The 25,639-nt window shown below is 35.1% G+C and overlaps 1 protein-coding gene across 15 annotated transcripts in view; it reads right to left on the bottom strand.

The window, feature by feature from the left end:
• LOC114648100 (myelin transcription factor 1-like protein) overlaps positions 1 to 25,639 on the bottom strand; it is a 647,050-nt gene that overhangs the window by 149,615 nt on the left and 471,796 nt on the right. For all 15 annotated transcript variants that reach the window (XM_051925515.1, XM_051925514.1, XM_051925524.1 and 12 more), the window contains one exon: positions 4,471 to 4,561. In XM_051925515.1, the coding sequence (XP_051781475.1) occupies positions 4,471 to 4,561 (91 nt within the window). The remainder of the gene's footprint in view (positions 1 to 4,470; positions 4,562 to 25,639) is intronic.

Genomic DNA, 25,639 nt, shown 5'->3' with positions numbered 1-25,639 from the left:
CAGAATTAAACCTTATATATTTACATGGACAAAAAGGCAGAATAAGCTTACTGCAAAAGGTTGCCAACAGAATTTGAGAAACTTTTATTTCCTCTTTACTAGCTGAATAGTAAGTACTGTTGAGAAAAAAAATCATTAAGACATACTGTACTAAATAAAATATTTTAGTATAGTTGTTATTGTTTGTGGTACAATGGAAATCATGTTGTGACAATCATAAAAAATCAGAATAATTAACAATAAGTATGTCAATGGACTCTTGGGTGAAATTAGATATAATTAGAAAAGGCTTCACCTCTGTTTATAATGCCTTGGCAAAAAATAGATTAACAATAATACGTAATTTGTCTGTTGCTGACATATGCATGAGGTCTGCATTATATAATTATAAGGTTTTCTGTCCTGTATCATACCCGATACTACCAAGAAAGGCTCTTTGTGAATTTTGATTTGCAAATATTATTGGAAAATTAATGAAAGACAAATTTTGTACATATTTAATGAATGCATTACAGTTGACTGGTGTACCATGCATAGCTTGTTTTAGTACTTAGGAACTACTGTACAAATGCAGTTTTAACATATGCTCACTAAAAGAGATGATAACCTATTGGAAGTATCAGTAAAACCTTTGAATAATAATGCAGACAATACTGAGATATAGCAGATAGCACGGTTGCCTTTCAAAGTTTGGATCCTACATTGATTTGTGGCTGTGATATTCACATACCTAATTTTGTTTGCCTGAATTTCACCTGTGCTCCCCTTATAACCCAAATACATTAAGTTACATTGATTGGTGTATAAAAACTGTCCCAGAGTGAGACTGTTAGTGAGTCTGTGAGTGTAACATTCTTCTAGTGACAATGTTTGTTAAAACAGTGGATGGTAGAAAGGATTTTAAATATTTTGTTGTAAAAATATAATTCAAATATACTCAACTTAACTTTTTGTCTTTTTTATTTAGCTTTTATTTATTTATTTTTGCATATTTCTTTATTATTTGTTTTTCTTTCATTAAGAGCTAATTCCAGCATATTACTTTTTTCTTGCAATTTAGTGATCATTATTACCACAATATGGAGGAATATTTCAGACAAAATAAAATAAATAAATAAACAACTGCACAAATAAATAAAAGACTACAATAAAACTATTTTTGAAAACCTCAAAGAACTGGTGCAACGGACTAGGATACGGGCCAGTTCAGGTGCCGAAGTTACCTTCCCTGGACGCCTATCCTTTGCTACTGCTCAGAGCTGTAAAGTTATTTGAAAAAGTAACTGTGACTATGCACCTGACTTTAGACTCAAAAAAAGGTCAGATATTCAGTTCAATATATTAGTTGGCACCGCTTTGGGCTTTCTGTGTAAAAGTGTCTAAACTGATAAAGGTGCAGCTCACCATATCTCACACTGTCTCATTTGCCTTATGATCATCATCTCTGATACATCATATAGATCTGCAATCTGTCATACTTTTAAACTGCATAAAAGAAAGTGTTCTATTGACTCAACTGGAATGGTAAAGGATGGGTGTCCAAGGCAGGTAAGTTCGACATCTGAACTGACGTGTCGCCTTGTCTGTTGCACCAGTTCTTCAGTGTTTTCAAAAATAGTTTCATTGATATTGTATTCTAAAAGGGCCACCAAAATTGTAATTTCTACTGATAAATCTTCAATTTCATTTCTGAAATAATGTGATAACTTTGGCAGAATCCATTTCATTGGCAGTAGTAAGCATTTTTCTAATTAATTTTTGTGCTATCTCATTTACTACCATCTCACGTACTGGCATACTTAATTAGACATGAGCAATCTGCAGAAGACGATTCACCAATCAAAACACAGTATGTGCTAGAGCCCACTCTTTCAACCTTGATGAGTGAAAGTGACAGTTTTATTTCAAGCCATATTTCATGATGCATTTGGAGGAATATTATGGACAAAATTAAGTAAATAAATAAGCAACAAAACACATATTTCATGACACATTTACTTATTTATGCTCACATTTCATAACACATTTACTTTTGCTCACATTTCACAGAACTTTTATTTATTTATTTTAATTTTTTTCAAAATATTCCTCCATACCACAACACATGTAACGATTTTACTAATAGTGGAAATGGTGCATCTTCTCTTTTTCATGGTTTTCATGTACTGGATATCAAGGCACAGCTGAGGTTTGGACTGTATATATTTTGGGAACCTAAGTGTGGCCTCTCTGCTGTTTAAAGATGATGTTGCCCTCTAATCATATCCCCAGAAGACTGGTTTGCTTTCCTTAGGTAAGTGTTGTACAGCTATTCCAATTGGAAAAGTTTAAGTACCTGGAGACCTTGCTCCTAAGAGGTGCAGAAGTTGTTACTAATGAATCAGTGTAGTGGCAGCAGTTTTGCTGATTTGTACCGGATCATGGAAATGCTTGAGAGAAGCGTTTGATTTACTTGTCACTTTGTATTTCCAGCCTCAGCCATGGTCAAAAAACCCACCCCTTAAAGGTCATGTGTATTCAAGGCAATAAAAGACAATGGGTTTTGTTGTGGGGTATGCACAGGTCTGAGGGAGATAATAAGCATTAACAAGTATAAGAAGAATAACACACACAAAATGTATTGCTTAGGGAAATTTTTCTGTCATTGTCATACTTAAACTAAAACAAATGTACACTAATACAAATGTGAATCTAAGGGAATCTATCCATTCATTTTCTTAACCACTAAATTTTTTCCTTCCATTTTGTAACACACTTCTGTAATTTAGAGAGCATATCCATCAGCACTAGATATCTATTTTACACATATAAAATTAAATTACTGTCTACCCATTAGATTGTTACACGAAAACCACTGCACCTGTTTCTACAAAACTTTGCAGTTTTTTTCCCAGTATAGTCTAACTTAAAATATAAGCCAATAAAACTTAGATTTTCTACATATAAATTAAAAAACTGATAAACTTCAACAAAAGTTGCAGTTATGAGCTGAAATAATAATAAATTAATTGCACTACATATGCTAAAAATGACATGTATGTCTGCTGTTATGATGAAGTCATAAATATCAAATATTCTTTTTATTTATTTTGCGCATGTAATATAGATTTTATTACTCTTGTGGACAAACCCAGTTAGGGCAGCTAGTATAAATAATGGGTATCTGTATACTAATAGGTAAGCAAAATGTACTAATATGTAGGTAAATATTGAAATAAATAATCAGGTATATGTAACTTATATATAAGTAAAAATACTAAATCATAAGATGAATACACAAGTTAATACAAAAAAGATGACACTTATTTGGAAAATAAACATATAGTCGCAAGGAAACAGAGAAGTATATACAGTATGTGAAGCATATAAACGGTCATTCACGCTCTCAGTCAAAAAGGTCAATTTGCTTTTGTCTTCTCCATTACCAGAGGAGTTTAGCTTAACATTTTAATTTCATGTAATTTTCAATATTTAGAGCATTAGCACAGTCTCACTGCATCTATTTTGTTACATTTTATGTTTTGTTTTCAGCTACTTAACATAAATATATGCAGGGCTGGCATTTTGTTCAAGAAGGTATTTTAGAATAATATAAAAATTTGGTGTATAGGAGGTCAGAAGCTGTTTTAATTACCAAAAGGCCAAGTAATTACAGGCAACAGGATAAAAAGAATTGATGATGACTATAAAAGTATTAACTTTTTTGATTATATAATTTTGAATCCTTTTTATGTACAGTACTGGGGTTGAGGGAAGCTAACAAAAGAAATGTGTCACCAGTAGAGGAACTGGAAAAATGATTTTCTGGTGCATATGTCAGCTTCCAGAGATGTGTTTGGTTTTAACACAACAGACTAACAGCTTATTTAAAACTAGTACAGTATGTCTGACTGAGGCTGTTATAATGTAGTAGACTGTCAGACACATTTTAGATACACATACTATAGATAGTGTATTATTACTAAATGTTTGACTAATAATAGAAATGTTTAATACTCTACTTTATTCGCATGGTATGATATCACTGAGCAACTTAATTTCAAAAGTTCTTGTATCATGCTCCACATCAATCCATTATCTAGTACACTACTTCATTCAAAAGTTGGAACATGTGTTTAGACAATTTGCATGTTGGCACAGCAAAAGAAAAAAAAAGTATATTTAGAAAGCTCCTGTAATTTCAGTTTGTGTTCCCCTAAACAATCATCTTTAAAAATAATACTACAAGCTAAAGACTAGTTACAGAATAACATCTGGAATAACTCAGGAAATGTGGACCCAGATTGTTCTATGCTGCAACATTTTTGGTAGAGTAAAATTAATTAAACACATGACGGAAATGCATATAGCCATATTTGTTAAATTTACACAGCCAAAAAAGCATGCAATATCCTTTCCAATCTGATTACTTAATGTGTGCTCCTTTATAAACTGTGTCAGATAATGATGCTAATACTGTCTATCACTCACCTTCGGTGGGAGTTCCTGTTGCTATTTACATGGCCTCGTCCTGTGCAGCCTGGTGTAGGACACTTAAGAACATTTTCATGCATGGCAAGAACTTGACAAGAAAGAGTGAAAGATAAAAAGTACAGAATAATGGAAGGTCAGGAGTCCCAGAGCATAATAATTTAAACATATTAGTAAAACTATTGCTTTTATTGCATAAGGGAAAGGATCATGCAGGACTGAAACCTAAATTTAGTTATTCCTAAATGGTTAAAATAAATTATGATTAAAGTTATCTATCAACAACTGTCAACAATCTGAGTGATCATACTGTATACAGCCACTCTGATATTGTATATTCAAGACATTAACATGACACTATTAAAATATGAAGATGGTCTGGTTTTGAACAATAACAAAGGCATTAGGCACAATTAGACATTTGGCAATAATAATTATAACATGTGAAAAATGTGCATTGTAGCAAAACTAAAATTAACAATTATGAATTTATTTAAACAACACATTTATGACAACATGCAGAAAATGTGCTTTATAGAACCACTAAATTTAAAAAAAATATGAACTAATTTAAAATACATTTAAAACTGCAAGAAGAAGGGCAATTTTTTTAATTGTAAAGATCAATTTAATTCTGAGGTATGTCAGTTGGAAAGACAGCTCATTTCACTTCAATTGAATCATGCTGTGCTATATACTTATGCCCACTGAATTAGGAATGTCATGCCATTTTTCAAATTAGTGAAAGTTCATTACCCTTTCAGCTGATATGCTGAAAAACTTCAAATACACCAGGACACTCTGTTGATCTTTTGGAATTTGCCTATTTCATTACTGAATCCTGTTGCTGTATTTTGGATTTCTTTCAAATTCTTAGCTGTTTTAATATGAAGACATTTAGTCTTGCTTCTACATATTTTAATATTGCCATGCTCTTTATTTAACACTGCATCTATGATTCCTTCAGGTGAACAAGATATGCCAAACTGTTGAAAGCTATGCCATAATTTCATTAAGAATAGCAAATCTATATTGTTATGAGTAAGAGCAAAGACATACTTAATATTCTACCCCATCTGAAGTTTGCCAGTGACTTATAATAATTTAGATGACTGTGTTTAATATAGGAGCTTCAAAAATGTATACAGTAAATATTTAGGTAGACTATTGTGTGTGATGATATGATATGCTGTATGTTACAAATGCAAATAATTAATCCAAATGCATAAATACACTGAAAGAAAATGTACACCATTTCTGTGGCTGAAAACTACAAGTTTGTAAATACATATAATTACAATAAGCAGAATCTATTGAAATAATTATTCATTTAAAATACAAGATACATAATAAAAATAAGGGAAGTGAAAAAATCAAACATCAAAAACTCTCTAATGTTTATTCAAATTAGATATTTTCTTTATGTAGAGCTGGAAAATTTTCATTCATTTTATATTTTATACAGAGTTTGTAAGAAAAGCAAGTACCTTGAATCTGTTAATTTATATATATATATATATAAATATATATTTATATGAATATATATATATATATATATATATATATAGATATATATATATATATATATACACACACTCACACATATATATTTCTATACCGTATATATATGAGCATTAATTAATATGGCAATATTTCTCATAATTTACAACAAAGGCTATTTTACCATAATTAAATTTATCCAAAGTTACTGTACTACAAGCGAACTATGTTAAAAGAAATTTGAAAAAAACAGAAAGAAACGTGAAGCATCTTTATACTTCCCAAAAAGAGTCCCAAACTATGACTGCACCATGCATAAAAATTCTTACAGAAGGTGGACTCACAAATCGAGAATATGTTAACATAAGCAAAAGGTTGTCTTTTCTACTGTATATACCTTCTATAAAAATACTTCTCTTATCAAAATAAAAACAAAGCATAAAGAAGCATCTTAGTATGCTGCAAACACAAAAAAGAAATACCCACCGTACCTACAGCTTTAATAATCATAAAATTGTCTAATTAGCAATTACTGACAATCTTCCTGTATTGTAATTTTTCCACATTTGCTGAATTTGTTTAGCCTCTTAAAAACTGTCTTCTACAAATCTGAATGTTTTACTGCCACCAAAATGTAAAATGTACACATTGCTTATATGAATAATATAAAACTAACAATATTCAAATTATTATAGGTGCACTTAATTGATCTAAAACTTCATTTTTTATATGTATCTATACATATATGTTAAGACCTACTATCATATACACCTTAAATGCTATTAAAATTTTGAAAACACATTAGCTGTTTCCATACAAGATTGTTTCTTTACAACTGTCAGGCAATTGGTAAAATTTTCCTAAAGATCTGAGTGTGTTAGAAAGGGAGCAGTGCTGTAAATTGGATAATTTATTAATTTAGTCTAGATTTTTTTTCCGATAAAGCTAGTGAGACAATGAATGTATACTATTATGTCAATAAAACAATATTCAGCATAATAGTATTTCTTACAGTGGTTAGACGTGTATTTACTGTTTTTCTCACCAGTGGGTCACTTAAACTCTAACCACTGTCGTTCTCAAGAGTTATCAATTGGGTGGTCATTGCTCTGTTACAGTATACAGAAGGTTTTTTGTTTTGTCATTTTTTGTTTCAGAAGTATTATTTACTATAGCATGAATTTTCCATTATAAATTCTCATGGAGGTAACACAATCAGTTTTCCAATGGTTGAAAAATTAAGTATATAGATCTTCTCAAATTTATAATAGCTATTTATACTGTAAAACTAGCATAAGATGATGATCATTATGTGATTGAAGGGTAGATTTTCAGCTTTAGTTTAAGTGGTTTACCAAAAATTATCGTATGAGCTGCTTAGGAATGACAGCCATTTTTCTGCATGGTCTCACCATTTCCATGGGCTCAAAAGTATTTGGACATTTGACTGACAAGCTGTTCCATAGCCAGGTGGGAGCAGATCCCTCATTATTTCATTAACTATTAAGCAAGTAAAAGGTCTGGAATTGATTCCAAGTGTGGAATTTGCATTTGAAAGCTGTCACTGTGAACTCTCAATATGAGGTCCAAATAGCTGTCCGTAGAAATAAAAACAGTCCATCATTAGGCTGAGAAAACAAAACAAACCCTTTAGAGAAATTGCAGAATTGGTCAAATCAACCATTTGGTACATTCTTAAAAAGAAAGAACAGACTGGTGAACACAGCAACACCTGAAGATCTAGAAAACCACAGCAGGCAACTTTGCTGGATGATTGCAGAATTCTGTTCTTGGTGAAGAAGGACACCTTTACAACATTTAAGCAAACCAAGAACATTCTCTGGGAGGTAGACCTTTCATTCCCAATATCTAAATGAAGAGAAGACTTCATGAAAGTAAAGACAGAGTGTTTATCACAAGGTACAAACCACCGGTAAACCTCAAGTGTAGGAAGGATAAATTAAATATTGCCAGAAAGTAATTTTTAAAAGACTATCCAGTTTTGAAACAATTTTCTTTGCAGAAAGGAAACTAAGATCAATATATACCAGAATGCTAGAAAACGAACAGTAGAAGAGAAGAAATGGCTCATGATCTGATGAATACCACATCATCTATAAAACATGGTGGAGTTTAATGGCATAATCATGAATGGCTGTAAATGAAAGTCATTCACTATTGTTTATTGATGATATGACTGCTTGCAGAAGTAGCAGGATGAATTCTGAAGTGTACAGAGCTATACTATCTGCTCAGATTCAGCCAAATGCTGTAAAACTGATAGAATGTTGCTTCACAGTACAGATGAACAATGAGCCAAAACATCCTGTGCTGTTCAATGCATTGTAGCGGAATATTCTTCAAAGGCCAAGTCAATCCACTGACCTCAACCCAACTGGACGTGCATTTCACTTGCTGAAGACAATACTGATGGCAGAAAATACAATGAACAAGCAGAAACTGAGGACAGCTGCAGTAAAGGTTTGGCAAAGTATCACTAGGGTGGAAAGTTCCAGACTTCAGGCAGTCATTGACACTAAAGGATTTTCAACCAAATACTGAAAATAATCATTTTATTTATGATTATGTTAGTTATACTTTTGAGCCCCAGTAAAAAGGCAGACCATGTATAAAAATGTTGGTATTTTCTAAACAGCTCAAACAATATTTTGTTAAACCCCTTCAATTAAAGCTGAAAGTCTTCTATACTTCAATCACATCTTGATTGCTTTGATTCAAATCCACTGTGGTGGTGTACAGGGCCAAAATTATGAAAACTGTTACTGTTTGAATAGTTATGGTCTTGACTGCATATATTACCATCAAGATGGAATCTGGCCAAAAGGTTAGACTTCTAACTCCCAGAATTTTTATTATTGTAAAGTTCCATTCAGCTCAACTGATATTTGGATTACACTGGCCGAAATGCATTACATATTCTGTCTTTGTTCTCATGTACTGTTGTTTACTCCTTATTTACTGTGAATCTCAAAATCATTTTTTATAATACATGGGTTGTAAGTGTCAATCATCTACACGAGAATATGGTAAACCTTTTCAATGTCACAGATTCACATTTAGCTATAATCCAGGAATCACACATACTGACCTTTGATGTCACCATTGTGAGAACAAATAATATTGGATCACATCTTCTTCCTCCAGCCTCTCAAATAAATGTGATGTTCTTATTGTCATCTGGATCAGTCTTCAGGTCATTGTGATTAATGTAGGCAAATATGAAGTCAGCCATTTGGTTACCTTTAGGTGGATTTGAGGGTGGTACACAAGCCATACAAGGCAGTTTTTATCCTCTTCCCAATAATTCCATACTAAGCTCTAGAAGCACTGTAGAATTTGAATCCAAATCCAATTTTTTGGAAAGAATATGCAGTCTTCTAGCTAACAAGAAGCATGAGCCCAATATTAAAATTGAGCTTAATACTGTAATGAGTCAAAGGACAGAAATTCAGATTTACTGCACAAGTTACCATTGTTATATATCTGGCTCAAAGCCATTAAGACTAAGGAAAAATAATTAATTTGCTTCAGTCTCTGGCATTAAAATTAAATTAGGTAAAATTTCCAATGATCTCTGAATAGTAAATAAAGAATTGTAAGACTGTTATATCAAATTGTATTCCAGTTTCTTCAATGCTCCCCTCACTGAGTTTAGGACATTTTTGAAGTCCCGGACCCTCACACTGACAGAAGAAGGAGAAGCCCTGGTCTTGGATGCCATAATTGCTAAAAGTCTGCTAAAAGAGTCTTTGGACTCCATGAAAATAGATGTTCCAGGGCTAGATTGCTTTTCTCCTGAACCAATTTCTTTCAATTGGAAGTAATAATTTCTCCTCCTGTTTGAAATGATTATGCAGGTGTCTTCTTTCAGACATCTAAATTAAGGAGTCAATAGTATGATTATTATGTTGCTTTTAAAGAAAGAAAGGACTTTAAATTATATGTAAGCTTTCCTTTATTAGGAACAATAATGCAAATTTCTAAAAACTAAAGTCTTTGTTGCTTACGGAACATTATTCATAAGTTAAACCATCCAATCAAACCATATTTATCTGTTCAGAGCTAACTAATGCCAAGTTTAGGATGCTGATTCACATCACTGACTTAAACTTTGCTTACCCTACCTACCAGTGTTGCTGGCACATGATGCCAAGGAAGCATTTGCTGGTAGGACATAACCCAAATGAAATGAAGTAGAGGTGAATAAACTCACAAATCTATACTTATTTCCTATGCCGTTGTCCAGACCAATTCTTCAATCTCTCATCCCTTTTTATCAAGAAAAGATCCAGGTAGGCATGTCAGCATTCTCCCGTCCATTCCAATCCATCTCTTGAAATGTTCTTGAAGTAATTTACAACTGTTGAGTTTAGACCTTAATATATTTTTAAAACTATCTGAAAAAAGTTATTCTGTATACAGAAAGTGTTACCCTTTATTTAGGTTATGGGGTAATGGACACCTTTCATATTCTAGATCTGCTTAAGACATATGAAATACCCTTTCTGTTCACAAAATCAACTCCATCAAATTTTCTTTTTTGTACATTAATAAGTTACATCTCAAGGCACATTTTCTTGCTTCCAATCCCATCAATAAAGCTTCAGATATCTTGGAGTAGACATTTCTGCTTCAGTCTGTGTCATTTCTTCTTCCTCCATAAATGATTCTAACTTTAATGAAGTCTGTGCCTCTGCCATGTCCAGTTCCAAGATTGATCTTTCTTCCATTCATGCCTGGCCATTATTAAAGTGAATATTGCTCTTCATCTTTAACATAGTAACTTCCTTTGGATGGCTTATTAAGAACAGGGAGCTGGTTGTGTGGGATTGGGAACTTACGAATGCGGGATACTTAGCTCGTTCAGTCATTATTTTGATGGTGTTTTAATAAATGTTCAGCAGAGAACTGGAGAAAATTATCGAGACAAGACAGTGTGCCTTTCTATGTGGGAGGAGACTCCAATTCAGAGAGGAAGAGACAGGTGGATCAGTATTGAATTAAGAGCAGAGTAAAAGCTGCACACTTTCGACATAAGACCTAGAAGTGTCCAGCCATTTTGAGCATAATAACAATAGTCTAAAAAGTGAATATAAAGAGGACACATAATAATAATAACAGTCTAAAACCTCTTATATAAGGGCTATTAAATAAATAAAGTTGTATGTAACTGTACATAAAAACAATACAGTGTTTAAAGAAAACTGTCAAATTCCTTGGACTGGGGATGAGCATTGTATACTTAATTGATTCACATTATTTATAAAGGACTGGAAGATGTAACGGGTAATATGTGGGTACAGTATATGCATAAAGACAGAATAAAAAAACAAAATGAAAGGCAGATTACATCTTAGAATATATAGGTTACATTAAAAAGCAGTAAGGGTAGAAAGATATGGCAATGGAAATGCGTTATAGACTTGTTAATAAAAAGAATAGTATTAGTTATCAGCTTTATAACAATATCAATAAAACAACACTGGAGGAGGTTACATACACTATATAAATATAATGTATTATTATCATTATTATTATTACTACTAGTAATGAGCAACTTTATTTACTCACATATATTACTTTGTAATATGTACATATCACAATACTACTACTGCTACTACTAACTAGGGGAAACTCAAAAAATATTTTATTAGAGGTAAGGAATTTGCGCAATTAAATATTTTGTAACTCACTCTTTCAATAGACCAAGAAGAGAAAAAGCCTATCTATACTTAAAATTTTGGAATAATTAAAACAGAATCTAAAATACACTAATTAAACTGTTAGGGCCCAGTGATCATAATATTTTTGTGACAAATATATTAATTAAAATCAAACAAGAAAAGGAACAGTAATAATAAGTGTTTGTCAAAATAACAATAAAAAGTAATGAAAAAAAGATCAAACTCCTTTGGTGCCCTCCCAGCATTCCTCAATCTACCTCACCCTCCTCTTATCCTTAAACTTGAGGATGTAGAATTATTAAAGCCTGTATAGACAGAAGAGAGATAATAATAATAGTAATAATAATCCATCCATCCATTATCCAACCCGCTATATTCTAACTACAGGGTCACAGGGGTCTGTTGGAGCCAATCCCAGCCAACACAGGGCGCAAGGCAGGAAACAAACTCCGGGCAGGGTGCCAGCCCACCGCAGGGCACACACACACACCCACACACACACCAAGCACACACTTGGGACAATTTAGAATCGGCAATGCACCTAACCTGCATGTTTTTGGACTGTGGGAGGAAACCGGAGCACCCGGAGGAAACCCACGCAGACACGGGGAGAACATGCAAACTCCACACAAGGAGGACCCAGGAAGCGAACCCAGGTCTCCTAACTGCGAGGCAGCAGCGCTACCCACTGCGCCACCATGCTGCCCGTAATAATAATAGTTATTATTATTATTTGCATGTCAGAAATGGTAGGCCCCAGTAAAAAAGACAAAGCAGAAGAATACGAAACAAAAAACACACAAAAAGGGGCACATCACAGATTAACATTACATTCACAATGATGAACACTGGCCAAACAGCTGCAAACCAGTTAGGCTCTGCTTAAAATGAATATACTGGTCGTTTGGTTTGTTAGAGAATAAAGATATGTTATTACAGGTCATTTTCCTTGAGATGGAAGGAGAAGAAAGGAGGTCATACTATAATACGTAAAGTATATTAATAAGAGTTTAGAAAAAGTCTATCACAGAGCTGTGTGAAAGCTGGCATTGGATTTAAATTTGGACCTAGATTCTTAAAAAAAATACAAAAAAAAAAAAAAAATGTCCTTTACAACAAATAAAATTACTGTTACAGTGAAAAACCATAAAAGTTGAACGTCGTGAACAAAAACAAACTTATGTCCACACCCACTCTGCTAAGAACTCCAAAAATCCAATAAATACTTGAGGTGGAAAATTGAGATGCTATTTACAATATACTGTATACAAGTTCTGCACTATGAAACATGCAGATTGAAACAAAAGCAAAAAACTTAAAAAATTAAAAATAAAAGGCTTCTTCTTTAATCCCATTACAAGAAAATTTTGCATGTGAAATCAAACAGCAAAAAAAAAATTCACAAAGTTCCTTGCTTCCCATTCTTTCTTTCTTCACCAACAATCTCCACATCGTATGTTATACGCTCATTTTTTAAACATGTTGCGGTCCGTCCCTGTCTAAAAAAGGCAGAATTAGATCCTGGTGTTTCAGCCAATTTTCGCCCAATTTCCCAACTGCCATTTCTGGCTAAAATTCTAGAAAGAATCATTTATAATCAATTGGTCGATCACCTTAACTCCAATAATTTATTTGAGATATACCAATCTGGCTTTAGGCGTTTTCATGGTGTTGAAACGGCCCTCCTGAAAGTATTCAATGACATCTCTATTATTACGGACTCAGGTGACGCGGCAGTCCTTCTCCTCCTTGACCTGTCCGCTGTCTTTGACACTATTGACCATGAGATATTGCTGATGCAGCTTGAACATCTTGTTGGGCTTAAAGAGGCTGCTCTTAACTGGTTCAGGTCATATTTAACTGGTAGACACTTTTCATCCATCCATCCATCCATTTTCCAACCCGCTGAATCCGAACACAGGGTCACGGGGGTCTGCTGGAGCCAATCTCAGCCAACACAGGGCGCAAGGCAGGGAACCAATCCCGGGCAGGGCGCCAACCCACCACAGGACACACACACACACACACCCACACACCAAGCACACACTAGGGCCAATTTAGAATCGACCTAACCTGCTTGTCTTTGGACTGTGGGAGGAAACCGGAGCACCCGGAGGAAACCCACGCAGACACGGGGAGAACATGCAAACTCCATACAGGGAGGACCCAGGAAGTGAACCTGGGTCTCCTTACTGCGAGGCAGCAGCGCTACCACTGCATAACATGCTGCCCAGACACTTTTCTGTGACTTTAAATTCCTCTTTTTCGTCTACTGCTCCTCTTAAATATGGTGTTCCTCAGGGATTCATTTTGGGTCCTATTTTATTCCCTATATACCTTCATCCTATTGGAGTTATTTTTTGGAAATTTTACATTTCTTTTCACTGCTATGCAGATGATACACAGGTTTATATTCCTGTCTGCAACTCTGCAATAAATCAACTCTACAAATGTCCTTCTGAACTAAGATCCTGGATGGCTAATAATTTTCTTGATCTGAATCAAAATAAAATGGAGGTGCTTATAGTGGGTCCATCAGCTAAAGCCCAAATTGGTCTTGGACTTCTCGGCTCTTTCTCTGTCTTTTGCAAACCTCAAGTCCGCAATCTTGGTGTAATCTTTGACAGTAACCTCTCTTTTGAGAAACAAGTAAATTCTGTAGTCAAGAGTTGCTTTTTCCAGCTTCGTCTATTAGGAAAGATCAAGCCTTTTTTATCTTCTAGAGATCTTGAGAAAGCTACTCATGCTTTTATGTTTTCTCGCCTTGATTACTGCAACTCGCTGTATTCTGGGATTAGCAAATCCCTGATACACAGGTTACAGTTGGTCCAGAATGTTGCCACTCGCTTTCTGGTTGGGGCAAGAAAGTATGACTCTGTTTTTCCTATTTTAGCTTCTTTACACTGGCTGCCTGTCAGTTTTCAAATTGATTTTAAAATCTTGCTGCTAGTTTTTAAATCTTTACATGGGCTTGCTCCTGCCTATTTATCTGAATTGTGTGTTTTACACCAGCCATCCAGAGTGCTTAGATCTTCTGGTCAGTTGTCTCTTGTTGTCCCTCGTACCAAGTGTAAAACTAAGGGGGACAGGGCTTTTGCAGCTGCTGCGCTTCGCCTGTGGAACTCTTTACCTCATCATATAAAGGAGTCGTATACAATTGAACTGTTTAAAACTAGATTAAAGACTCATTTCTGTTCACTTGCATTCCGTGACCTTCAGTAATACTGATGGTTTCCTCATTGTGACTATATAACATCACTTCTATTTATTATTTATTTTATTTTGATTTATGTTCATATATTTTTATTTCTATTTATGTTATTTGTTTTTCTTTTATTCTATTATTGTAAAGCACTTTGGCCACAGCATTCCTATGTTGTTTTAAATGTGCTATATAAATAAATTGACATTGACATCGTATATAATCGGAGGTTTCTTTCTGTGTGCCTTCTCGCTATCTGTATTGCTATTAACTAACACTACAATGCAGATTCGGCCCTAAGACAGACGTCCTCTAGCTTCCACTCTACCCCTTTATATGGCTGTAGGTTCCTTAGTGGTCAATCATAGGTGACGCTCCAGGATATCATCCTATCCCAGTTTACGTGGCGCCTCTAGCTATGTCCACGTGTCTTTGGCCTCCCCAAAAACTCCTATAAAGTTTGTTATTTTCACACGCGCTCCCACAATATCTACAGCACTATCTCTGCGCTCGTAGCACAGCGGCTTTTTCTTCCAGAGGGCCGTTGCTCTTTCCAGCCGGTTTCTCATTTACTTGCTTCTCGTCTTCATGGCTGATGCTTTGCCAAGGCAACTGTTTCTGGCACTCTGTGTTGTTTGGTCACATGGAAACGCTTTCTTTCAAGAATTTCAGTTGGCAAAGCTTTTACCGCCGCTCTTAGATGCTGGTGACGCTTTCAGCACATCTTGTGCGCTCACCCACATGCTACAACGAGAAAAAAAGCTATGTGCACTGTTTCAACTATTTATATGAGAACATGCTGGATATAAATAGATGTACTTTTTTTGTCGACTTCTTTTACTTTGGCGCAGCCCTAAGGCGCTACACTACAAGATCTTTCCAAGCCTGGAGTTATTAGTGATGTACAGTCAACAAACACATTAGTTCTTTTGTACTTGTCTTGGTCTCTGAACGAACGTACTGGTTCACTGACATTAAAGAATGAATCTTTTTGAGGTAGTGCAGTGTGTGCTATGTTTTAAATAGCATTCCGTGACAGTCTGCAGCTATCATCTTAATATCACTTAAATGACTTCTGTCTTTGGGAAATAGCCTAACAGTAAACTATTTCAGCAATATGGTCATGACGACAGCTAGCCAGTGACTGACTTGGTAGAAAACACCAAGCACCTCCCATTGATTGGTTCACCCAGAATGAGTGACTATGACTGTCTCAGTACGTACACTGACTGATTGAATGAACCAGTATGCCCCCTACTGATCTGAAGAACCATTGCAAGCTCAACACAAACTGCAGACAAGAGACTTGCAGTACAGTACACTGAACTAGTTCACCGAAAGAATCAGTTTGTGGACTGAACTGCAGTCAAGAAACTCGCAGTATATTGAATCACAGTTCAATTCACTGATGATATATGTATGGCAGATTGCATCAGAATGGATGGGATATAAAAGAAGAAAATCGCAAGAGATTAATCCAAAACTGAAAATAATTTTATTTTGTCATTTTTCAATGTTCTCAAAGTTTTATCATGATGTATGCACTATTCTAAGGTTCTATTTTTACGATTGTTTTTTTTTTCTATTTCTTGTTGAAATTTTATTTATTGTCACAATTCAATTATTATTATTACTATTATTATTATTATTATGTGTAAATTACTTATTTTGTTGGTTGCTTTTTATATTTTTTGTATTGTTTGGTGGTTAAAGTTGTTACACAGTTACACAGATACTATTCTAAATTTTAAACTACAATATAACTTGTTGTGTTTTTTGAAGTGAACGAATCAGTGATTCAGAGATTCAAATCATTTTGGTGAACTGAATGAAATTAAATGAACCACTAAAAAGAATAATTTTGCACATCACTAGTTGTTATAAGCAGCACTCGACATGTCCAGAATGGAAAAGAGGCAGGGCTGTCAATAATGCAATAATTCACATTATGGAAATTAGTTGTATGTTTATGCCAAACTGGGCAAACACCAATATATTTATCAACCTTGCACCAGTTTGCGAGAGCATATGACATTTAGAGATCTAAACCTGGAGAATGTGATTTTAAATTCAAGGAAATAAAGGAAGAAACAGAAAGTAATCTGGGAGAGACCATATTATTATACAGTGGATCAACGGAGGTCCTGCCAACTCCAAATCAGGAAAAGTTTAAGCATCCAATGATACAGTTCTAAGCCCTGCAGAGACACCCTTTCTAACCCAGATGGATTAATGAAGGGTCTTTCACTGTCCACCAAAAAAATAAAATTAAATTAAAAAAATCCAGATTTTATTAGGAAAACAAGAAGTCCAATGGATTAGGTTCATTTGGTAATTTCCAATTATCAGAGAAATGAAGGGAGAAAAGGACACAAGGAATGGGACTCTTTAATTCTTTTGAAGACACTGGTATTTGCATATTAGAGTGAACTCCAAAAAGTAGAGAGCTATTTTATCAAACTTGTTAGATGGATGTAAAGAGAAAAAAACAGATTAATAACAAAGGTAATTTAATAGATGAAAAACAGATTTAGAACAGCTAATTCTGAAAACTGAAAAAATCTCAAAAACCAAACAAATTAAAGATGTCACAGAAACTGCTGGGAGCAACAAGAATAAACACAGTATCTGCATCTAAAGAAATTTTACAGTTGGAGTGATAAGAAGTAATTAGAATGAATGGGTCTAGATTGAGATGAGTGATGGTACCTTTATGAATCTGAACGGGTATTGAGATATTTCCACCATTGAGCAGGAGCACATTTTAAACAATAATATAACCTTCATTTAAGCATAGTGACCACACAATTTGCCAGAAAAACTTCCAATCCATGGGGTCAAAAGTATTCTCTGTGAAAGAAGGGACGCAGGTTGAAACAAAGTGGAAGGTACATCTATAATACATAGAAGACAACATGTTGTCTATTACAAGAATTCATGAAACTACTCTAGTCAGGATGCTGCTCCATCACCTCAACTTGTTCCAGGACTAAAGGAGCAAACCACCAATTAAACGTGGTTCCCGGCTTATCACCCTGCAGCCAGCACAATGGCACCATTGGAAGTGCATCAGCCAGAAATACCCACCAGGTAGAGTCACGTGTCATTATATATTTGTGAATGACCAGCTACAATGAGTTTGAAAAGTTTTGCATCAGTATTGATCAAAGAAACTGAGAAATAGGTTGAGCAATCTAATGGTTCTTCACTTTGTTTTTAAATAAGAGAGATCATTGTTAAATTAACTAAAGGGCATGACGTGGTTGAGATAGCAGAATTAAAATTTATATAAGTGGAACAAGCTGTTTCCAAAAAGCAGAAAGGAATTTAGGTAGTAGGTACTCAGGCCTCTGCAATTTCCCATGTTCAAATACTTGTGTGCCTCCTTAAGCAGAGTTTAGAGGGATGAAAAGTTTTCGAAGGAAGAATTATTTTTTTACTGGAAAGATTGATTGGAGAAAGGACGAGTTAAGCCTCCAATGAGAAGCACATGAAAAGAGCAACAAAAAACGATATTATGACAATGCACACTTATTGTCCTACAAAGGACATTTCAAGAAAATCAAGAGGGGAAGTGAGCAACAGAGAGATAAAAGTTTATTACTAGTGAGAAAATAATGAAAACACTTCATCAGAAGGACTCAAAAACTGAAAGAATTAAAAAGATTTAAATCATAAATAAATTACTCAGTTGTGGTAGTCGGTTAGAGAACATGCTAGGAAAGGGGTAGCTAGCATTTTATCTAGCATGGGATTTTTAAAACCCAAAATACCCAAAATAATGCTACAGACTTTCAAAATTAAGATTTGATTATATAAATATGGAATAAAATCAGACTGATGTGGTGTTGGTGTATAAATACAACACAGCACTACCTTCCATCTCAATCAATACATAACAGAACCTACCGGAGTCATTGGAATTTATGCAAAATATTTTAATCTGCAATTTGTGCTCCAGGAAAATACTCCTAAAGTTAGGTAATGCAGAGGCGTAAATGGAGTAGGACTTGTTACAAAATTTTGGTATGACTTTAGACCAAGGGAACAGTCTGGATTCCTGTAGAAATGCAACAATAACTATTTTGTGCCACAGGTAAATAATTAACAATTACTTGTCTGACACTCTAACTAAGGTCCTGAACATACTACTACCCAACTGAGAGATAAGCCATAAGCAGAGTAAAGAAGATAATCGAAGGAGTGAAAAGAGAATATACAAAAAGAACGATTCTCCAGAATATATCTGTGTTCCTGTGAGGTACTCCACTGGAAATACAAATATCCATCCATTTACCAACCCGCTGAATCAGAACACAGGGTCACGGGGGTCTGCTGGAGCCAATCCCAGCCAACACAGGGCACAAGGCAGGAACCAATCCCGGGCAGGGTGCCAACCCACTGCAGGACACACACACACACACACCAAGCACACACTAGGGCCAATTTAGAATCGCCAATCCACCTAACCTGCATGTCTTTGGACTGTGGGAGGAAACCAGAGCGCCTGGAGGAAACCCACGCAGACACGGGGAGAACATGCAAACTCCACGCAGGGAGGACCCGGGAAGCGAACCGAAATACAAATATGCAAAGTATATTACGTCTTCCTTCCAAACACCTAACCCAAACAATTCTAATGAGTTTTCAGCAACCAATAGCTCTTCCTCCACCCTCCCTTCCCCACCTACATGTAAACAACCATGCCAGGCTAAAACAATTATTCAATACTGCTGATAATAAAAATTTATTTAACAAAGGTTTCTACTGCTGTAGAGGCATAACTATAGAATATGATCAAGATTAAAAATAACAACAACTGCAGAAATTTAAAAAAGAAACAAAGTGAGGGAAAATTTAATTAAAAGAAAAGATGAAACCACAACATAAAGACTTATCAAAGGCAGATTTAACATTCCATGGTAGTAAAACATGCATACTTCAGCATCTGAAATGAAAAAAAATCCTTGTGTGGAAGAAACCCCTGTAGTAGGTTAAGTAGAATAAGTTTTCCCATCTGTACCAATTTTTTAAATGTACAACTGGAGTAACTACATAACAGAAATACAGTGCAAAAGCCTGGCTAGCAATTAAGGTTACTACTAACAAATTCAAAACAAAAATTTTCATTACTAAATAAGAAGTTTTGGAAATGCCTTTAATTTATTTTACAATTTAAAAGTAACACAGACTCCCACTCCTTTGTCTAATAGTAGAATGTTTACCAGAGTTCAGTTAACCTGGCAGCATATTTTTGGTTTGCTTAATCCTAACCCTGCGGATAGTAGTCTTTTCAAAGAAACGTACAAGGAAAGAGAAACAAAATGTCAATCTACCAAAATTTAAAATACGGCACTTTGAAAAATTGTTCATTTAAAGGAGGTCCTGTATTTTTCAAAGTTATTTCTTCACAATTAAAGTATATATTAATTAGTATATTTTTATATTAATTTGCCACATAACATTGTGTTCTAAAGTGAAGCATTTTTTATATAAGATTTAAAAATACTTTATTCTTTCAGCTTACAAATGGGCTAATGGGGACACAGGTTCATAGCTGAATGAAAAAGACTTACCAAATATCTTCACGTTGAAGCAGCAAAGGTTTTGATTAAAGAAAAAATGCCTTCCACATTTATGAGGCATCCTTGTGACAATGATAATTTGCCCTGTCTTCTTGAGGTAAAAATGTATTTGCTGTTCACTCATTTCCTCACAGTCACCATCAGGAGTGGAGTTATGACAGCCCCCCCCCCCCCCCATACCCAAGCTATATTAATATCCTCCTTTTCCTTCTGCATTTCTGTTTCTTCAGTGGTTATGTTCTGCCATGGCTTGAAAAAGCGGACAGATGTGTGCTTAAATCATATGATTATATTTTCCTAAGCGGCACAGACATTTCACTCATTACATTCTGAGTTGTTATCTCACATAGCCTACAGGGCAAGAAATTATAATAAAAAGTGTCGTAATGAAAAGAACACATACAAGTTTAATAGTACTCTGTACACATGACAGTAAATTTGAACTGAACTAATTACACTGTATTATATTTTTAATAAAAGCCTTAGATATTTGAGAGAGCCAAACCACACTTTTTAAGGAGCTATGAATAAGTAGCTAACTTTGACTTCATCAGTGTGTTGCTCTTGCTGATATGACACCTTTTATTGGCTAACTAAAAAGATTACAATATGCAAATCTTTCGAGGCAACTCAGGCCCCTTCTTCAGGCAAGATGTATAAAAGGTGTCATTTTGCTTGACCTTTCTCTACATTCATAATGGCTAACACGGTACAACACCCTAGTCTTGCTGATATGATAATAAAAGAATTGAGGAGAACGTATTTAAATAAGTAAACTCAACTTAGACTCCCCCATACAAATCAATATGTAAAACACAAAGAGAACACGTAAAACTTATGCATACCATAGCACTGTGAGGCAGGAATGACAGCTCTGCACTATCATTGTGCCTATGTTAAAATATAAGTACCAAACTACCTTAACTTCACCCTGGTTAAACTTAGGTAAATTGCCGTTGCTAATAGATAGATAGATAGATAGATAGATAGATAGATAGATAGATAGATAGATAGATAGATAGATAGATAGATAGATAGATAGATAGATAGATAGATAGATAGATAGATAGATAGATAGATAGATAGATAGATAGATAGATAGATAGACAGCAGTCTGACGCTGAAACTGCTCTTCTGTCTGGAGATGACACTGTTTAGTGGATGCAGTGGATTCTCCATAATTGATAGGAGCCTGCTGAGCGCCCGTCACTGTGCCACAGATGTCAAGCTGTCCAGCTCCATGCCAACAATAGAGCCTGCCTTCCTCACCAGTTTGTCCAGGAGTGAGGCATAATTGACCCAAGCCTGTGTGTGGGTTCACCCTGCAATGACATGATGCTGTGCCAAGATATCGTTCCTGTCTTGCGACCCTGTACTCATGGATGGATGTAAGACTATAATGAAAATTTGATGTGGACTTATTGGTTCTTACAGGTATTTGATCTACAAGGAGAATCCTGAAGACTATTCAGTTTCATGTACTTATAACTATGTGCTCCAATCTCCTTTGGGGGATTAAATGCTATCTAAAATTAATATTGCACTGTGAAAATGACCAAGATGCCAACAACACAGAGTATTGCCAGTAATTTGGTTCCACTTCAGACACTGCCAATAAAGTCAATGCAGTTTTCATTGCATGTTATGGACCTGCTCAATATTCTCTATCCATTGTAGCATATGTGTACATAATCAATACAGCAGCAGTATATATTTGCAAAATAATGAAAGTGGATGGATGGATAGATGAAATAAGCTTATGTATAGTGAAAGAATAAAAGCAATTTCAACAAGTGACTTTTTAGGTTATTATTGTCTAGCTGTCCAGAGAACAGGGACTGTATTTCATGTCTGAATAATGTCAGCGGTACTTTACTTCCAAGGTGAATCCACGCCCCTTGGACTGAAAGGTTGCTGTGGAGGAGGATGAAGTAAAGAAAATTTAATTGCACTGCCGGCCTCCTTTAAAAATGGCCAAATATGTAGACAATATTTTCTTTTTTTCCTTTTTTAAAACCACATGGATACACAGCTTTGAGATGTATTTGATAAGTTTTCAAGCTTTATCTATCTATGGACCCATGTTCCCATTAGCGCTATTGTATGCTGCATGAATAGACAAGGTATTTTTAAAATTTATAAAAAACGGTTTACTGTAGAACACTTTCATATCAAATACACAATATCAAATTAATATATATACCATGATTTTGAAGAAATAACTTTGACCTGAAAAATACCAAACTTATCTTTTAACAATTAGCAGCTCACCCTCTTGTAACAGAACACAGATTTGGTTGCTTATACTAAAAACAAATATATCGTCCTGTATATGTATTCATGTGAACTATCCAAATGTAAAGCTAATTTTATGAAATGAAAATATGATCAGAATCGAGCACAGGGTTAAAAAAGATAAGTGATACTATAGCAGAGAGACCTATAATCTACTGTACATTTTTTATTTATTATTGTTCATTATTGCAGCTTTCAATAGCAACAAAAATAAAACAAAACAAACAAACAAACAAGAATGTTTCTCTGCACTTTTACAGAAAACATCTGCTCATGAAGGAAGCCTCACATATGACATGGCATACTAACCTATTTAATTTCAATATGGGATTTTCTGAAACCTCAGCTGCCATGTTTGATCTGAAAATATTGATTTCCTGCTGAGTTCACATTTGGAGTTCAAATTACTTATCTGAAGTTTATTTTAGCTTATTGTAAACTTATTTGAATCTTGTTTTATTTAATGTATAATCTTATATTGAATTTTATGTATGAAAGAAAGAATAACCCTCTTTCTGAAATTTAAAAGTTAAAAGTAAAAAGTAAGATGCTGTTGTAAGCTTTGTATTTCTAATTATTTAATAAAGATGTATAAGTATTGAATAATGCCAAACAATAATTGTCACAGTCATTTAAATTAACAAGCAATAATTGTCAGTTAAGCTGATTAATTACTTTATTATTGTAATATTCGCCCAAAAAAATCAATTATCAAAATATTCATTTGCTGCAGCTCTACAACCATGTAAACAAAGCAAAAGACCTTACACTTTACAGATTACAGCTCACCCACTGCCCAACCCAGTCCATGCGAAGCAGATACACTGATCAAGGCAGCAATGGTGGGGCCTCCCACAACCCTCTAAAACCACAGAGTTAAGAATACATTGCCATAAAACATCCCCCAACTTTTAACATTATTTCTGGTCATTAGATAATATCTATAGCGTGGAAAATATTAAAAACGTTCATGGCTTGCTTTGTGTTCAAAGTCCACATATCTTAAGGCATGTAATACAGTAAGGAAAATGCAGTATGGTGTAGTGGTTAAGGCTTTGGACTTCAAACCATCAGGTTGTGGGGTCAAATCCCACTACTAACACTGTATGACAATGAGCAACTCACTTGACCTGCCTCTGCTGTAATAGGAAAACCAAAGGAAATATAACCAATTGTATCACAGATGTTATAAGTCATCTTAGATAAACAGTGTTAGTCAAATATGTAAAATTGAATGCCAGAGAAATGGTTCAGAAGCAGCTGAGTTCTTGGCTTCATCAAATCAGGAAAGTAAAGCATTTGATAAAATATTTTAAATTAAGAGCTTTTCATCGCTGAGCAAGTACAGTTTGACAATTGCTACAGCTTAAAAACGTAAATTTTAACGGCCTCAGTTGAAATGAATTACATTGAGGTGTTATAGGTGGCAAATGGGATGGACGGGCATCCCGACAAGGAGTTAGGAAGTTAACTTACCCAGTTGGGCAGCGCTGAGTGCACAGAAAGGCATCCCAGCTGAGAGAGGGAAGGATGTCGTACCCGGACCAAGCTCCCCAAATGGATGGACAGACATCCCAACTAACAGAGAAGGTGGTTCCTTACCCGGGCGGGAAACCCCAGATAAATGGACAGGCATCCCAACCGGAAATATGTGTAGAACCATCCCTGACCGGGATAGTAGAGCAGGTCAGGAAAGGACTGTCTCTGTTTATTCTCCACAGTCGCTTGATGGCAGTGGCTGTTGATATTGGCCCCCATTCGGGAATGCCGAGAATTGTAGTCCGGTAATGCAGCCTTGCTGGGGTCCAGGGGTGCCGCAAGAAGGTACTGTTGGGGGATACACTCCCTACTGTTTGGGACATCCATGTGACCTGGAAGTACTTCCAATGGGCAACAGCCCTGTCACCAGAAGTCCTCCTGGGTCCTCAACAAAAGTGACTGCACTGCCTTGTCCAGCTGAGTCACAGCTGGTAGGAAGGAAGGCAACACTTGAATGGAAGAGAGCAGTGCAGTGATGAGAGAGAGAGGAAGGAGAGATGACTTATGTTTTTTTTGTTTGGTGTGTTCCAGTTTGAGGGTCTCTGGCGCCCACTAGTCTTCACAGTGTATAGAGTTTCAGCACCTCTAGACTACAGGAAAGTAGTCATGAGAGAAAGAAAATATGACAGGAATATAACTTGTAATAGTTTTGCAGGAAATCCGGATGAGAATGTTATTTCTATAGTTTCTGTCCTTCATCTCTGTAAGTAATCTGTTTAATTTAATGTTCTGCCAGTGTGTTCAGGCATGGCCTCTTTCCTTATGGAAAGAATGCTTTTCAGAGCTGGAGACTTCAGAATAGGGCCTTCTCATCCCAAATGGCACCTCAGTTCATAAAACAGCAATTCAGATTTAAGTATAATGCAGTTTAGGGCTGATATAATTAGAAAAAGGATGTAAAAGTAAATGTTTCTGAAGAGCCACCTGAACATATTTCCACCACCGAAGATCAGAAGGCCTCCCCAGTGTTCACCATTGTTTTCTCAATGTATCACACTCTTTTTTATTCCAATTCAGAAAGGCAAGCATCAAGATGAAAAAGAAGTTGCTGAAGAACAGACAACTACATAATGTATACAGGATAAACAGCAGCAAGAATATGTAAAAAAAAGTATGTAATTCATTTCTCAGCACAGCTAAAACTGTTAATAGTTAAAGATTTGAAAAAGGTCTTCTGACACTATGTATTTACTACCTTTTTAAAAAGATTTTATTTATTTTATTGTTTGCTGTTTTTGTTATGTTCGCTGCACTTTGTTATAGGATGATTGTAGACTTCACGGTCAGGAGAGATGTGGTTTGTTAAGAAGAGGTGAACAGATCACTGGCTACTAGGGAATCCA

The sequence above is a fragment of the Erpetoichthys calabaricus genome, chromosome 3 (assembly GCF_900747795.2).
Source record: "Erpetoichthys calabaricus chromosome 3, fErpCal1.3, whole genome shotgun sequence".
Lineage (NCBI taxonomy): Eukaryota > Metazoa > Chordata > Cladistia > Polypteriformes > Polypteridae > Erpetoichthys > Erpetoichthys calabaricus.
The sequence above is the reverse complement of the archived record's forward strand: the minus strand, read 5'-3'. Positions and strand labels throughout refer to the sequence as shown.